General features: G+C 40.2%; 3 protein-coding genes across 4 annotated transcripts; 1 reads left to right on the top strand and 2 right to left on the bottom strand.

The window, feature by feature from the left end:
* Window positions 1–120: 120 nt before the first annotated feature.
* Window positions 121–6,704, top strand: LOC146645728 (ciliary microtubule-associated protein 3). 2 transcript variants are annotated; one of them, XM_085393530.1, is made up of 5 exons: window positions 713–1,327; window positions 2,644–2,742; window positions 5,910–6,043; window positions 6,123–6,240; window positions 6,535–6,704. In XM_085393530.1, exons 1-5 carry the CDS (start codon window positions 1,178–1,180, stop codon window positions 6,598–6,600), a joined length of 567 nt encoding a protein of 188 aa, XP_085249656.1. In that variant the 5' UTR covers window positions 713–1,177; the 3' UTR covers window positions 6,601–6,704. The 2 variants fall into 2 exon arrangements, with proteins under 2 accessions (XP_085249657.1, XP_085249656.1); XM_085393531.1 differs by lacking the exon at window positions 2,644–2,742 and having other exon boundaries at window positions 121–1,327.
* Window positions 6,519–12,201, bottom strand: taf8 (TAF8 RNA polymerase II, TATA box binding protein (TBP)-associated factor). Its single transcript, XM_085393529.1, has 8 exons — window positions 12,050–12,201; window positions 10,149–10,308; window positions 9,762–9,860; window positions 9,614–9,676; window positions 9,384–9,508; window positions 9,123–9,270; window positions 8,869–9,011; window positions 6,519–7,200 (listed from the first exon to the last, which is right to left on the bottom strand). Exons 1-8 carry the CDS (start codon window positions 12,095–12,097, stop codon window positions 7,060–7,062), a joined length of 927 nt encoding a protein of 308 aa, XP_085249655.1. The 5' UTR covers window positions 12,098–12,201; the 3' UTR covers window positions 6,519–7,059.
* A 384-nt stretch (window positions 12,202–12,585) lies between these two features.
* Window positions 12,586–13,443, bottom strand: g0s2 (G0/G1 switch 2). The gene is made up of 2 exons (XM_085393979.1): window positions 13,375–13,443; window positions 12,586–13,244 (listed from the first exon to the last, which is right to left on the bottom strand). The coding sequence occupies exon 2, from the start codon at window positions 13,224–13,226 to the stop codon at window positions 12,873–12,875; it is 354 nt and encodes a 117-aa protein (XP_085250105.1). The 5' UTR covers window positions 13,227–13,244; window positions 13,375–13,443; the 3' UTR covers window positions 12,586–12,872.
* Between the last annotated feature and the right edge of the window lie 2,297 nt (window positions 13,444–15,740).

The raw sequence follows: 15,740 nt of genomic DNA, 5'->3' as shown, positions 1-15,740 counted from the left end.
TTTGAGTGCCCCTTTGTTGATCAAAGAAAGTATCCCTTTGCCTTCTAGCTTTTGTGTTTTTGGGTCTTTTTCTTTAATGTATGTTTCTTTTGAGTCCTTCCACAGTTATTTTGGCACATTCCACGTCATATTGCCATATTTTACAGGTTCCAGAGTGTATTTTTAATGACTATTATTTTAGAGCGTGTGCCAGATACAGCTAGTATTTTTACTAAAATAATTTTCACACATATCATGGAATGACTTCCTTGCCAATACGAATGTGATCGCTAAATGCTGTAGGACCGTTTCAGACCTCAGTTCTTAATTTTTTATTTTAATTTCACTGGCCTAACTGTAATTTAAAAACTACTGTTAATGAAAGAAGTGCCTGTGTATATAAATGATCATTTGTGATGTGTTGTGTAGTGCTGCTGTTTTTCCCAATAACATACCTTGGATTCAGTTCTGTGGCCACTTGTCATGGCTTAACATTGGATATCAGTGTTGCCATTTTTCTTGGCAAGTAATTTATTTGTATAAAAGGACTTCATTTGCCTTTAAGGTTTACCCTTTGCTTCTGGGTTATCAGCTATTTTAATAACAGTGCCTTGTTTTCAAAAAAAATATTGACGTGCATTTGCAATGAAGTACAATATGATTTGTTTAATTGCAAATAAATCTATAAATTCCTAAGTAATTCTGAAGTTGTGGGCCCCTCAGTTGCAGTTGTTTTATTTCATTATTTTGAGGTCATATACAGGCTGAAAGATACTTGCAAACTAAATGCAGGGTAAAGCGGATGTTTCTGTACGACAGGATGGGCATCGCTACCTAAGTGGGGAAGCGTCTTGAAATTTAGATATGCAAATTCATAAAACGAGAGAGGTTCAATGTTTTGCATAAATCGCTGGGATGAAAAAATGATGTGTATTAACTGAGTGCAGTTTTCCCAACTCTTGATCAAGCATAAATACAAGCTATCCGCCACGCATAATGTAAATTTAAGCCTATCGAAATGTGGGAGCTTTAATAAAGTTGACCAATCAGCGTTGAACAGGATATGCTGCTCGGTTGCCATAGTTACAGCAAGCAGAAACGCTACGACGGTCAGAGGTGTTGGACAGCTAGAAAGTAGCTAGCAGTATTTTTCCTCCTACTTGGGTTTTCGTTACGTTACCAAACGTTTGCTTCAACGATGCTGACCGCTCCTGCTCAGAGAGTATGTTTTGGGAGCTCACTGGAGAGGAGGCTGTTTCCTCTCCATTACGCGCCAGACCGGCTGGGAAACCAAATGTCACAACAGGGACCGCCACATGTCGGCCCGGGAAGCTATGACAACCACGAGGTTTGTGTGAGAGAGAAAGAGTCAAGGGGTACTTTCAGTAGCGGTTTTAGATACGGGCGGTTGCCCGGGGCGGCATCGTGGTGGGGGGCGGCATCACGGGCATCGGCAAAAAAAAATAAAATAAAATAAATGCTCGTACTCATGCTGCCCCGACGTCAGCCAACGCATATTGGGAATGGCATAGGCACCGATCGGTTTTCTGTCGCCCATTTCCTGGGAGTAAGGGCGCCCTCCGTTTGCGAGGTGCGCCTGCTGCTTGCGGCGCAGAGAGGAGAGGGCGGGGGATTCTCTGACCAGCTGCAGCAGCATCTAATAACCAACTCGCAAAATAAAACAAAATAAAAACAAACCAACAAACACGAAAACACCAGACATTATGATACAGACTTATAATTTGCACCGATGTTTTTTCGAAATTCTATAGAAAAGTGAGTGCGAGAGCCCTCGGTGCACCTGCTTGCTGCTGAAGTCAAAGTAAACTTTATTGTCATCTCCGCTACAGTCCAGTATATAGAGAGACGAGACGACGAGGCCCCAGTTACAGCAGTGCAAGTAAACAAACAATATATATAATATGTTTTGTCTGTTTGTGTGTGGGGTGGGGGTGGGGGGGGGGGGGGGGTAGAGGGAGTGTTCGCCCAGGGCGCCAAACAGGCTAGGGCCGCCACTGGGTACTTTCACAAGTTGTTTTACATATTTTTCCCCTTTCTTTCTATGCATGCAGTTTTTATGTCCACGTGACCGTTAAAGTTAATTTAGGTGATGCTTTAAAATAAGTCAGCTACAGTAAGTGCATTGAGATGCAGGCCAGCTGCGAGGTTTGATTTTTCGGCTGACTTTTGGTGAATGAATGGTATATTCAGAATAATTATTTACATACTTGTTTTGTAAAGTAGTGCTTCTAAATGTTTGTTGATAGTTTGCCTTGCTCATTAACATCTGCTTCCTCTTCCTTTAACGGCTGCACCCTTTAAGTATCCATCTGACCCAATATTAATATCCTCTTCTGTCACACAGACCCTCCTCATATCCTCCTTTACTACATTCATGAAGCTGCTCTGTGGTCTTCCTGTTTTTCTCCTGTCTTGTGCTTCACATTCAACATCCTGTCTCACCTCAGCCTTGCCCCTTTTAACTTTGTTTCCACCTTCTCCAAACCACACATTGTAGCAGGTCTCACTACCACGTTGTAAACCTGCCCTTTCAACTTTGCTGCTTTCCTTCTGTTACAAATCAACCTGCTCCACCTTGCCTGCACTCTCCTCTTTACCTCTCTCTTGTATTTTCCATTAATAAACTTGCCCTTTCTATCACAGTTTGGCACCATACTTTATGACATACAGCAGACACCTGGGAGTAAGAAAGGATATAGTCTCTCTGCAAGGACTGCTGTGCGCTTTCCGCCTTGTAACAAGGTGCGTTTACACAAAGAAGTTTCCTGTTATACTGAGAGCACATTAAGAAGTGTATTAACAGCCTTACTGTATATCAGCCTAAGGGTCGCTCCACTTGGACTGTCTACAGTGGGGCAAAAAAGTATTTAGTCAGCCACCGATTGTGCAAGTTCCCCCACCTAAAATGATGACAGAGGTCAGTAATTTGCACCAGAGGTACACTTCAACTGTGAGAGACAGAATGTGAAAGAAAAATCCATGAATCCACATGGTAGGATTTGTAAAGAATTTATTTGTAAATTAGGGTGGAAAATAAGTATTTGATCACCTCAAACAAGGAAAATCTCTGGCTCTCACAGACCTGTAACGTCTTCTGTAAGAAGCTTTTCTGTCCCCCACTCGTTACCTGTATGAATGGCACCTGTTTGAACTCATCATCTGTATAAAAGACACCTGTCCACAGCCTCAAACAGTCAGACTCCAAACGCCGCCATGGCCAAGACCAAAGAGCTTTCGAAGGACACCAGGAAAAGTATTGTAGACCTGCACCAGACTGGGAAGAGTGAATCTACAATAGGCAAGCAGCTTGGTGTGAAAAAATCAACTGTGGGAGCAATCATCAGAAAATGGAAGACATACAAGACCACTGATAATCTCCCTCGATCTGGGGCTCCACGCAAGATCTCATCCCGTGGGGTCAAAATGATCATGAGAACGGTGAGCAAAGATCCCAGAACCACACGGGGGGACCTGGTGAATGACCTGCAGAGAGCTGGGACCAAAGTAACAAAGGTCACCATCAGTAACACACTACAACGGCAGGGAATCAAATCCCGCAGTGCCAGACGTGTTCCGCTGCTGAAGCCAGTGCATGTCCAGGCCCGTCTGAAGTTTGCCAGAGAGCACATGGATGATACAGCAGAGGATTGGGAGAATGTCATGTGGTCAGATGAAACCAAAGTAGAACTTTTTGGTATAAACTCAACTCGTCGTGTTTGGAGGAAGAAGAATACTGAGTTGCATCCCAAGAACACCATACCTACTGTGAAGCATGGGGGTGGAAACATCATGCTATGGGGCTGTTTTTCTGCCAAGGGGACAGGACGACTGATCCGTGTTAAGGACAGAATGAATGGGGCCATGTATCGTGAGATTTTGAGCCAAAACCTCCTTCCATCAGTGAGAACTTTGAAGATGAAACGAGGCTGGGTCTTCCAACATGACAATGATCCAAAACACACCGCCCGGGCAACAAAGGAGTGGCTCCGTAAGAAGCATTTGAAAGTCCTGGAGTGGCCTAGCCAGTCTCCAGACCTCAACCCCATAGAAAATCTGTGGCGGGAGTTGAAAGTCCGTGTTGCTCGGCGACAGCCCCAAAACATCACTGCTCTCGAGAAGATCTGCATGGAGGAATGGGCCAAAATACCAGCTACTGTGTGTGCAAACCTGGTAAAGACCTATAGTGAACGTTTGACTTCTGTTATTGCCAACAAAGGTTATGTTACAAAGTATTGAGTTGTATTTTTGTTATTGACCAAATACTTATTTTCCACCCTGATTTACGAAAAAATTCTTTACAAATCCTACCATGTGGATTCATGGATTTTTTTTTTTTCACATTCTGTCTCTCACAGTTGAAGTGTACCTCTGGTGCAAATTACTGACCTCTGTCATCATTTTAGGTGGGGGAACTTGCACAATCGGTGGCTGACTAAATACTTTTTTGCCCCACTGTACTTACAGCCTTCGCCTGTATTAACAATGGTCAATGCCTCCAGGACTTGAAACTAGCTCCACTGCATAAGTGTCTGAAATTTGTGTCATTTCTAAGGCCAGCAGGAGTGGTTACAAACATAAGTTGGTTTGCAAAAAGAGAAGCCTGTGAGAAAGCCACTCTACTGCTCCCTTGATTTCTTCTTTGGAAATCCTCTCATGAGTTCAGTCTTTTTTAAGGTTCAGATTTTGATATATTACGACAGTTTAGCCCAAACCTCTACATTTATTTCCATGTTGCCATGAAGTGACTATCTTAGGACATCTTCATATTGCCCAGCGGTTTCTTAAAGGTTTTTTAGTTGTTATCATGGTATTGTAATTTTTAAATATATTGGGGGTTTTTGAGGCAAAAATGATACTAGGACGATAGAATGTATAAAAGATGGAGGGAGCTTCCAGGTCTGACCTCTGTGGCTGGAAAAGGACTTCCAGTTGGATAGAAATTGGCCTTTGGCCACCTTGCTCTGCATCCTTAGTAAACACTTTCCTGTTAACTTTGGGAACTCGTGCACTAGTTTCTGATTATATTGAACAGAAGATTAAGTCAGTTTTTCAAAATAAGATCATTCCAAGAGTCAGAAAAGAGCTTAAGTTCAATTTGTGATGAGTTTGTGGTTTTACAGTTAAATCCACTCCTCGGTTATCACATCTGATATGAAAACACCAAGGTGGCAAAAATGCCCAGCTCAAGGCCTCATAAGAGGACTTCATCCAAATTTTACACCATTGATAATTAGGATGAGTGAGTAGAGTACTAATTTATCAACTGTCATTAGCAAACAGACAGGACAGGTGCTTTGCAAAGACATATACTTTGTAATTAGTGTTAAGTAACAGACTAACAGAAGACTGGAACTTTGCTCACCTAAAATTAAGTATAAACATGTTGGACAAACCATGTTTTATGGTTTTTTTTCAAATGCTTCGAAAAGGACTGAGAGGACACAAGAGGTTCAGTGATTCAGATGAGTTCCAGGATGTAAACATGCTTAAAAAATACTGTAAAGCTGGGAATTTTATCATGGAAGTATTTTATGCTTGCAATTTTCATCTTTTTTTACACAGTTAAAGTTAGCTAAAGTTGTGGGGTATGAAAGAATAAAAGTGGCCCTTCACTTAATATAAAGTTGTTGATGTGAAAATGAAATCTTTTCCTGGTTCTTAATGGGCCTTTGCTCTATGACTGTTTACATTAGCATGACTGGTCTGCTTACAGTATTGGCAATAAATCTTCATTACTCTGTCAGCTATCTGGTGAAATTAAAACCAAATTAAGTCACATAGTTAGAAGTCGCTGTATTCTACTTGTTGGGGGGGTTGTCAAAACATTTTCTGTGCAAGTATAAACCTGCTACTGGCTTTTTAATATGTAATGCTTAATACAAGATCTTTATAATCCTTCTGATCACCAGGCAGTGACCCCTTCACCGTGGCAGTACCAGCAGGATCAAAGTGGTTCTAGGGTCTCTCCTCCTGGCAAAATAGCTTTCAGCTCAAAAGCACAGAGGTTCAAAACCACACCATGTACATCTGAGAGGAGTCCAGGGTGAGACAGAGAGAAACTGACACGTGGCAGAAATGTTACGGTGCTAAACTGAGCTGACAGATGTTATTTTGTGACACAGCCCTGGGACGTATGCCCACGACAGAGTGACAAACAGGAAAGTGAGCTGGCCCATGTGCTTTGGGAGACCAGACTGGTCCAGCCTGCCTCAAATAGGCAAGAAGTCACTCAGGGTGAAGGTGAGCGAAGCAAGTTGAGAAATTTCATGGCCTTAATTTTGCTGTTACAAAAACTTAAAAGGCACAGCCAGCTTATACATAAAGACCACAGATATCTCTCTAGTATCAGAAATGTTGTCTCTCTGTAGATGTGCTGATTCTATGCACGATTACTCAGATAAACTCACTAACTGTAAGCCTGTTAGCCTTTAATTTGGTGTAATATTAGGTGTGCTCGTCACCTATACCTGTACAAAACTACATGTTGCTGCACCAAAAAAATAGTGATATACATATTTTATTTTCCTCCCACAGCTTGCCAGTGAAAAGGAGTACCTTAAACAGAGGAACAGAGTGGCCTACCTGAGTTTGTACTATTAACCCTGAAGGTCTTACATGGAAACCTATCATGACACTGGCGAAGCAAGAAGATGTCGTTTTTTGTTTTTTGTCTTTCCCCTTAAAATATAAACAAAATATGAACATGTAAGGTTTTTTTTTCTTTTTTAAAAGAAACTTAATTTCCTTTAATTACAAAATGACAGAATTCCTATGTGACCTGTATGTTACATAAAGATGTTGCTTACAAAATAATGTAGGACAGATTTTTAAACAGCTGAAAAGGTGACACTTAACACAACAAAAAAAAAAGCCATCTTCTGTGGAAGTCAGTCTGCAGTACTGGTCCCGCTGCTGAGGCAAAGCAGTCGCTGGTCTCAGCTCACGCAGCGGGTTTCAACCCCGGGCCACTTCCCCTGTGCAGGGAATCACTGACTGGACTGTTGTAAGCACCAAAGACTGGAGCAGATATGAGTCTGTTTCTTTAACTTTCGTCCCTTCTCATTTCTTCCTCCTTACTTTGGGTTTCTTGACCGGCCGGAGGTACGGATTGTCGATTACATTGTCCTCACTAGCCTTGGTGGATGGAACTACGCCGCTGGGAGGAAGCATGGAATTCTCTTTGTCAGCTCCTGGATCATCCTGAATGATGGAAATGTAAAACAATATTAGCAGTGGTATATTTGAAGGGCATTCTGGGAAACTTCTTGCTAACTGTTGGCATAGGTACCAACGTATAACTACATGGTAAATAGAAAACTTGAATCAGAGTTAAGTTAGGGTTGGATGCAACCTGTTATGATGTAGCTCTGGGTGTGGGCTTCATGCAGATGTATAAATGCCACTTTAGATGTGATTAGCTTAGCTGAACATAATGATTGCAATATGGACACACGGGTACCCTATCAACACACTGAAAGTAATTTACACAATTATGAATTCATTGAAATCAAAGTAATGAAAGTTTGATTTCCAGCATTAACCAGGATACTAATGATAAGTAATTAGAGCATGAAACATTACTTGTTTGTTTAATTTTTTGGTATGTATTAAATGAATGAAGCACGTTTCCTAGCTTCAGAAGTGCATTAGCTTTATTTTAATAGTTTAGCTGCTAGCTAATTCATCCCATTTCTAGTCACTCTGTTAAGCTGAGCTGTTCCTTGGCTGTATTTTCACATTTAAAGGGAGGCTGTTATGCACAACATTCAAAATAATCCTTATTAATCTTTTACTGGACTCTTTGTATGCCCCCCTAAATTCAAGCAAATCAATCCCCAGAAAAATCCAGCCACCTTAAATTTGGCAGCACCTCCTAAACAAACTGCAGATGGCTGGGGCTTCTGTGCTCACAGCCAGAGCTATGTGCTCTGTTAAGGATATCCACTCTTACATCTCTCTCACCATCATACAGAGCCAAGACCCTGTGAGCGAAAAAGCTCAGGCTTTTGGCTCACAGATCACCTGTGCTGAATCTTTGTTTGAAACTTCTTTAATATGAGCATCCGCCATTGTAACAGACAGGGTAGAAAATAAACAAGAAGCATTATAGGTCCAATTTAAAGGGTAAATATGAGGATGATATCAACTTTCAAGTATACATTTTCAGCATAAACAAAACTCTCCCATTTTAAAACAATTACTTTAAATTGTGTGATGTCTTGATGGCAACAGAACTCAACCAGAACATGGAAATGCACTATGACATCAAAACCCCTAGGTTGAAATTACTTCAGTTTCATAAAGCCTCTTTTTACTTCGAAATTAGCTCAAATAAATGTTCACAAAAGCTCCATTATTAAAGTTTATGGAAGGCTTGAGTAGCTTTCAGTTCCTAAGAAAATCTACTGGTTTTCTGAGAAACTTCTCCCACGTGTTTGCTAATATACTTGAGCATCTGTACTGAGACCAATATTCTCTCTGAAAATCTGATAACCCTGTGCAACTAATGGAGCTTAATACTGAAAAAAAATGACCCTGAAATTCTGTTATCACGGTAATGAAATAGATCAGATTCTCACTTAAATTTGTTCAGGCTAATCTGCAACAGATCTTTCCCTGTCACTACAGTAACAGTAAGAGAAGATCCACAAACATTTAGCGATCAGATGATTCTGTACGCCTGCCAGCAGCAGCAATTTTTTTTTTCTGTTCCTTAAAATTTCAATGTGTGATACAATTTTAATTTAACAAAGATTCAGGATTTTGTGAAATATCCCAAGAAGATATTAATTTGCTTTACAATTTCTGTTTATACCATATATACTATATATATCTATGGCACACCAGGTCCCGGACATGGAGACTTACAGTAATGGCGTTTCCTGTTGTGTTCTCGCCATCAGTCTGGTCATCCTGCTCAGAGGAGTCCGTCTCCTCCAGAGCCTGCAGTTCCAGCTCTGAGGGCAGGAGGGCACTGAGATATGGGATGGTGCTCGGCTGCGCTGCAATTACTAATGACAATCACAGGAAGCAGAACTCGTGAAAATGCAGCATGCTTCATTCAGTAATCACAAGACATAATCTGGCTTTAAATAAAGATCAGCTTACTGAGAATCACTCACATGGGAAGGTAGTGATGTCATCTTTGAATAGGCTTTGAGTTTCTCCAGTCTTGGCAATGAAGCGTGTAAGTGCTCGTTCCACGTCTCTCCTCTGAGTTGCTGCTTTCTCTCTCACCACTTGGTAGTCTGACACGGGTTCTCTGAAAGTCTACAGGAAGAAAAACTCTTAAGTGGCTTACTTTTTAGCACAGTTCTACTTCTATAATACACAATCCAGCTTTCTAGGGATCTCCATGATGAAGTGGAAAAGTTCTGACTCACAGGTGTTTTGATATACGTGTGAGGGTCGGGGAATTCTGGGAAGTGGCTGGGGATGTGGGCTGGATGTGTGCGCTTCTGTCCAGCTGACAGCGCTTTGGGAGTCACAGGAGCATTTGTCACTGGAGCTGAAATTAAAAAATAAAACATTTTTCACATCTAAAACCACTGGATCAAAAGGTCTCAAGTCATTCATTTTAATACTAATAATGGAGAGCTGAGTTCCTACTTACGGGCAGTTATGACCATCCTTTGTGATCTTTTAGCATATATGGGCAAAGTATCAACATTGAAACCTTTAATGACACAAGCAGAATAAATCGAATCAGTATTGTGTTCCCTTAGCAACGTTTAATCCATATGTGTTAAAGGAGGTCTTACCCATTTCAATAAGCGTGACCACTGTGTCTGACAGTGTCGGGACGCTCCTGGCTGTGTGTTCACAGTATGCTTTGGCACATCGACCTATTTCAGTAATATCTAAAAACAGAGAAAAAAGAATCAGTTCTGTAAACATGAATCAACAACCAACTGCAAATTCAAGAAACGTCTGCTCTGAAAATAGTCTACAGGGGCTCAGTTATGTCAGTTTCTCAGCTTTTTTTCACCAACTTCAACCAAAATTATTCCCATTGGTGTTTATTTAAGAAAGTAGGTTAAATGAAGTGAGGTGTACTTGCACTGGTGTTCAGATATATATTGTAAAAGTGGCACTTAAAGATTTACAGCTTTCCCAGTGGATGGTGTACACTTAAAAATCATACATACAGCTCTGCAACATCTCAGTTAGGGTTTCCACAGCTGCCTTCTCCGCACTCTCGAAGCCACTCTCAGTCAACAGGGCGCTGACAACGACCTGCAGAGTGCGACGGCGTGCCAGGAGGTAGTTTTCTGCAGGGCTAGAAGTTGCTTTACCAGCACTTCCTCGCTGGAAGTAAAATAAATGTGAATAAGGGTATACAACAGAAATACATAGACATGCTGTTGTCTTTATGAGAAAAATATCTCACTATAGTCACAACACACTTGGGACTAAAGGATTCTTTAAAAGGCTAAATAAACAGACACATGGTTCCAGAATCTTTAATTGACTTACAGCTAAGGGGCACATGGACATTAGCTTTTGTAATTTGAAGTAAAACAAACAGAGAGTAATGAGCCAAGCCCTGCAAATTTACCACACAGTGTATGCTATTCCCTTTGCTTGGTGGGCACACCAATATGCCAACAATGTGCACATACACTACGGTTATGAGGGCTATTACTATAATGTTAGAAATAAATGTGACTTTTAACAAATATAGTGGCAAGGAGCCATTAAACCTACAAAATCGTCATATTTTCTACATTTCACAAACATTTCTCAAGAGTCCTTACTGAACAGACATATTAAACATTCCCAGTGCCGGTGGTGAAAGTGGGAGAATATTTGGGCTCTGGGTGATTTAAAAAGACGTTTTGTTTATCTGAATCAATTCTATAATGATTAATTTTATGTTAATATTAAAATGTATTGTTCTAATTCATCATCCAGCTCTTAGTGAGCTTAGGATGGTGGACATGTTTCTGTAAGATATATTTGTGTAATTGAGAGATTTAATTTTTGCCACTGCAGCAAGCTGCATTGTCCCTGAGGTACTAAAGCAGCTCCAAACTGCAACGCTCACTCCATTGATTACACTGGAGACCCTGCAACAGTTCTGAGTCAAAGTGATAACACATACTGCAAATGCTCACTGAACCTTCCCCAACCATGTGGACAGAAAACACGTTTAAAATCTGCTGCTGTATTTATTGGGGAAAAAAACAACAAACAAACAAACTGGACTGTCCTCAACATTTTGAATCCAGACGTAGTGGCATGGTTAGCTCATGTAAACGTCAGGGATATCAACAAAGATCAAACATTTTTTTGAATTTTCGTTTTTTTTCCGCCAGCATTTTTAGATCCAAATAGGCACGATTTATACTTTATAGGCCAAACAAAACAGACAAACATTAAAGCTGCCTAGGGGTGGTCTGACTGTTGGATTTCTTTGTATTATTGTAGGGTTTTTTGTCTATAATATAGAGCGCCTTAAGGGGGGGGGGGGTTGCTGTGAATTGGCACTATATAAATAAAACTAAACCGTACTGAATGGTTGTGCCACTTTATTATTAATAATAAAGGTGCTACATAAATAAACTGACCTTGTTTAAAATATTATTAATAGCCATCCCTTGTAGTTAGCAGACAGATGGGAACCGCTCGAACGGTTTGTTGGTCTACCCCAAATATCGATGAAAAATACAAGAAGTGTTGCTAAACCCTTCATTCTCCCTAAATTTAGTGTTTGTGATATTGGTATAGACTCTATTTGTTCACACCTGTAATTTAGATGAGGATGTGCCCATATGTTAAGACTAAAGAACGTGAAACGTACCTCTTCCTGTCACTGTAAGGACACAAACATTTATTCAGACAGGGTAAGCACTGACATAGATAAAGTTAACCCACCTTATAGTCTATAAAAACGTATTTCAAGCTTTCACCGGACTAAATCATATTTATTTAAAGTTGTTAAATCGAATTAGGACTTCAGTGCAGTCTGACTGTTAGCCATGCACCGTGAATCCGGCTCTACATGCTACATCCGCCTCCTCTCCGTGACCCAAAAAACATTTCTTACCGCTCCCGCATTCAGAGGGCCTCCCGACGCCACCGCAGGATCCGCCATCTGCAGTTATTGGAAATCTCCTCGTTGTTTTGAGCAGATTTATATTTGTATCTCTCCGAACACCGTTTAGCCGCCGTTGGTAAACACGGCACGACTGTATGACGTTATTTCCGCCGTATCACGATCGTATCACACACGTTGTTTGTCTGTCGCCCCCGAGTGTTCATCTGTAAAATTACACCTGCTTCAACTTGCTTCTAATTTGTGAAAATCCTCTGCTGTAAAATTAATATAGCAGGCTTTTAGTTATTTGTAATACAAAATAAGTACTTGGAAAAGGGTATTTGTGATACTTTTTAAAATATATTTTCCAGTCATAGTTCTAAAATTATTGCATTAAATGAAGAAAAATGAGATTAAAAGATCAGTTGCATCTTTTTAGTTACATTTTCTCTCTTTTTGCTAATTATAACATGAGGTCCGCTCTTTGAAGTAACCTACCCCACAGATTATATTAAAGTCATGGTCTGAGACAATTGTTTGGAGAAAAAAATATATTTTTATTAGGGTGCAAAACAAATTTAATCACACACATTCCACTTTTACATCACATCTATCACATCACATTCACAAATATCTGCTGCCCAGCAGCCAACGTTACTGTAACCCGCAGTCTTCACTGTATCTCATCTCATTTTTTACCCAGTCAACAGGAGCAAACTGCACATTTAACCAATTTTTGAAATAATGAATGGGCCATTTCCGCACAATGACTTGATTTACCAACATTACCATCATCTCTAGTGTCCATTTATGTGAAGAGGAGAAAGTTTCTTTAAGAAGCATGTAAGCGGTTGGCTGAGCTTCTCCGCCTTGAAGTCAAAAGATATTTGGCTTTTTCCTCGGGCATTACTGTATCCACCACATCAGCAACTTCACTATCAGCAGAGGCAGTGTGTGGCTTCAGCACCTGCTTCTTCTCCTTCTTCTTCAGGATGATAAGCTCTGCTGGTTCATCCTCCTCAGTATCTCTCTCCACAAAGGGCAGGAAAGCCATCTCTACCAGTCCCCCGACCATGCCAAGCATTGCCAGAGTAGAGCCGAGCATGTAGATCTTCAGCATGCTCCGGCTGGGCCTCTGTGTCAGCATTTCTTTAGCAAATGGGATGATCTCGCCAAAGTTTTCCATATTGTGTTGTCGATGAGTCTGTTAAAAGAAAAGGAACAATTGTAACCAGATATTCTGTAAAGAGAACAAAGATTTACTCCTGACAACTAATCCATTTAATTAAAATGCAAAAATTCTACTATCCACAAAAAAAGAGAATAATACTTACGTCGAAGCACACGCACAAACTCTCTTATTCTCTTTTTCTGTGCGTTCTGAGTAATCAGGCTTTGCAGGCAGAGGCAAAGGCAGAGCCTGCATATTTAAACCCAAGCAGGGCCAGGTTAACGCCCACACTGGGGACACAATGCATATTCATGAGGCCACTTGTACTCCAATTGTTTTGTTGGAGATTAGAACTTGTTTGGGTAAAAGGGCAGACACATCCAATCCCTGTATGTGATGAAATGCATGTGATGTGACATGTTGCCTGAACTCTGCATGTGCAGTTCATGCAGTAAACATTATATTGTTCTGACAGTAAGTAATGCTTTGCAACATTAGTTGGTACTCATTAACTTCTTCAAGCACACACAGGCACGCCTTCTGTTTAAGAAAAGTTAAAAATAAATAAATAAAGGATGTTAACATTCAGACAGTTAACATGTTACGGACCACTGAACAACAACAGTCCTGGGTTTGTGCTTTGTTACCATGCATATTGATCTTTATCAGGAGAGCTTCATTAGTGTCCAATAAGAGTATGCTAGGCTGTGGAAAGCCAGCCCCATTTATTGGTTAATAGTTATTGTCTGACAACAGTATTGGTTACACATGGAATACCCCCTATTGAACAGCAATAGATAAGCCTCATTAGAAGATAAGGGTCAATAGAATCCCCCAAATCATGCTGTCCTGAGCTGCTCTGCTCCTGTACCTAAATCTGTCCAAAATGCTGACAGTACATGCGTGTGTACGTGTCTCAAACTCTCTGCACTTTGAACCAGTTCCCTGCTGCACGAGAGAAGAGTAGCGAGTTGGGAAATGTGTCTGATCTTTGTCACAGAGACATCATCACTGAGTGAAAATGACAACCACACATTGCTTCAACATCTGTACACCAGATGAATCATGCTTAACATTTTATCCAGTTTGACTTTTAGCTGTGCTGGTAGTGACCAAATAAGTTACACTTATTATTAGTTTTGTAACTGTCACATTGCATATTAATATAATTCTCTAAGTAAAATGCAGCAGTTATACAGATTACTCATGACATTACATTAAAGTAATGTCTCAACTCTGTATATTTTTATATATTTTATTAATTGTTTACTCTATTTAATTTGTAAACTATGTGTACACACACACACACACACACACACACACACACACACACACACACACACACACACACACACACGTAGAAAAATATTTAGTATACACATCCAGAAATGCATATACTATTATATATTGTACATATATTTATTAGTTTCAGATGTAGCCATTCTTGTATTTTGCACAACTCTGTTGCTTGTGAAGCTCGCACACAAGAATTTCACTCACATGTGCTGTACCAATGTACCTGCACATGTGATGTGACAATAAAAGTGATTTGATTTGATTTGATAAAGCATTATTTTTTCAGTACTTTGAGATTTTGAACTGAAAATGGAGGTGAAGATTCTATGTAAAGAATTTCATACTAATACATCAGGTCAGAGTAAAATACAGGAGAAAATGCTAAAAAGTATCCACACTGATTCCACTCTTCATAGCTAATCCAGGGACAACCTTTCACCCCGTTTGTCCACTTTTGGATTGCAGAGTTGCCTAAAATATTGCAGGTAATAACGCAATAATTACGCAGTCGATAATGTTCCTCTTTGAGCAACTCAGCTCTGGGCATTTATGTTTGCCTCTGCTGGGAAAATGTTGAGACTGTTTGGAGACCTTTGCTCCATTTTTTTGTCACTTCTGCTTGAAATGAACAGTCTGTCTCTATTCTGGACTTCACCAAGGCACCATGCTGTGGTTGAGGGGGAAGTTTTATGACAAATGTGGATGTGAAAACTCTTTCAACAGGAGCTAAGGGGAGAAGGAGTTTAGATCCACAGTATTTAAAATGTTTATATGTGAAAGGAAAATTACACACACAGTGACTTTTTTATATCAGAGATTTTAATAGTGAGTGTTTTACCTGTAACACAGTGTTTGCAGGAAATTCATAAATGGGGTGAAATGAATAATAATCTAAAGCACCCTTTAAGTCAACATACATTTCTCAGCTTTTGACTCCTATTCACATCTTATAATAAAAGCTGTTTAAACCTGGTCACAAAGACATGTTTTGTATCTGTTGGCTTACTTGGCTTAATTTACTCCGTCTGGAACGTGCTGTTCTAAGTACGCTGCTCCTTGTAATCCTGACTGTGCTGGAAAGGCTGAAGTACAGAAGTGCAGCCTGCTAATTGGCTTGCTGGTTAGATTAACTGAGGTTACCAGCTCAGGTTAAATGAGTCCCAAATATGGTGTATTTATATTAGGGTGATGCTTAATAACATGCAAGTTTGCAGAAAGTTGCAGAAATTAACA

This window comes from Rhamphochromis longiceps, linkage group LG20 (genome assembly GCF_057381845.1).
Source record: "Rhamphochromis longiceps isolate RC_006_pf linkage group LG20, R_longiceps_female_GT1.1, whole genome shotgun sequence".
Taxonomy (NCBI): domain Eukaryota; kingdom Metazoa; phylum Chordata; class Actinopteri; order Cichliformes; family Cichlidae; genus Rhamphochromis; species Rhamphochromis longiceps.
Note: the sequence above shows the minus strand (reverse complement) of the source record. Positions and strands in the feature narration are given on the sequence as shown.

Coding starts and splice junctions, on each gene's coding strand:
- LOC146645728 (XM_085393530.1), top strand. CDS start 1,178: ATGCTGACCGCTCCTGCTCAGAGAGTATGTTTTGGGAGCTCACTGGAG. Junction 2,743..5,909: donor GCTTTCCGCCTTGTAACAAG/GTGCGTTTACAC, acceptor TCTGATCACCAG/GCAGTGACCCCTTCACCGTG. Junction 6,241..6,534: donor AGAAGTCACTCAGGGTGAAG/GTGAGCGAAGCA, acceptor TTCCTCCCACAG/CTTGCCAGTGAAAAGGAGTA.
- taf8 (XM_085393529.1), bottom strand. CDS start 12,097: ATGGCGGATCCTGCGGTGGCGTCGGGAGGCCCTCTGAATGCGGGAGCG. Junction 9,861..10,148: donor AACTGAGATGTTGCAGAGCT/GTATGTATGATT, acceptor CTCTGTTTTTAG/ATATTACTGAAATAGGTCGA. Junction 9,677..9,761: donor GGTCACGCTTATTGAAATGG/GTAAGACCTCCT, acceptor GTGTCATTAAAG/GTTTCAATGTTGATACTTTG.
- g0s2 (XM_085393979.1), bottom strand. CDS start 13,226: ATGGAAAACTTTGGCGAGATCATCCCATTTGCTAAAGAAATGCTGACA.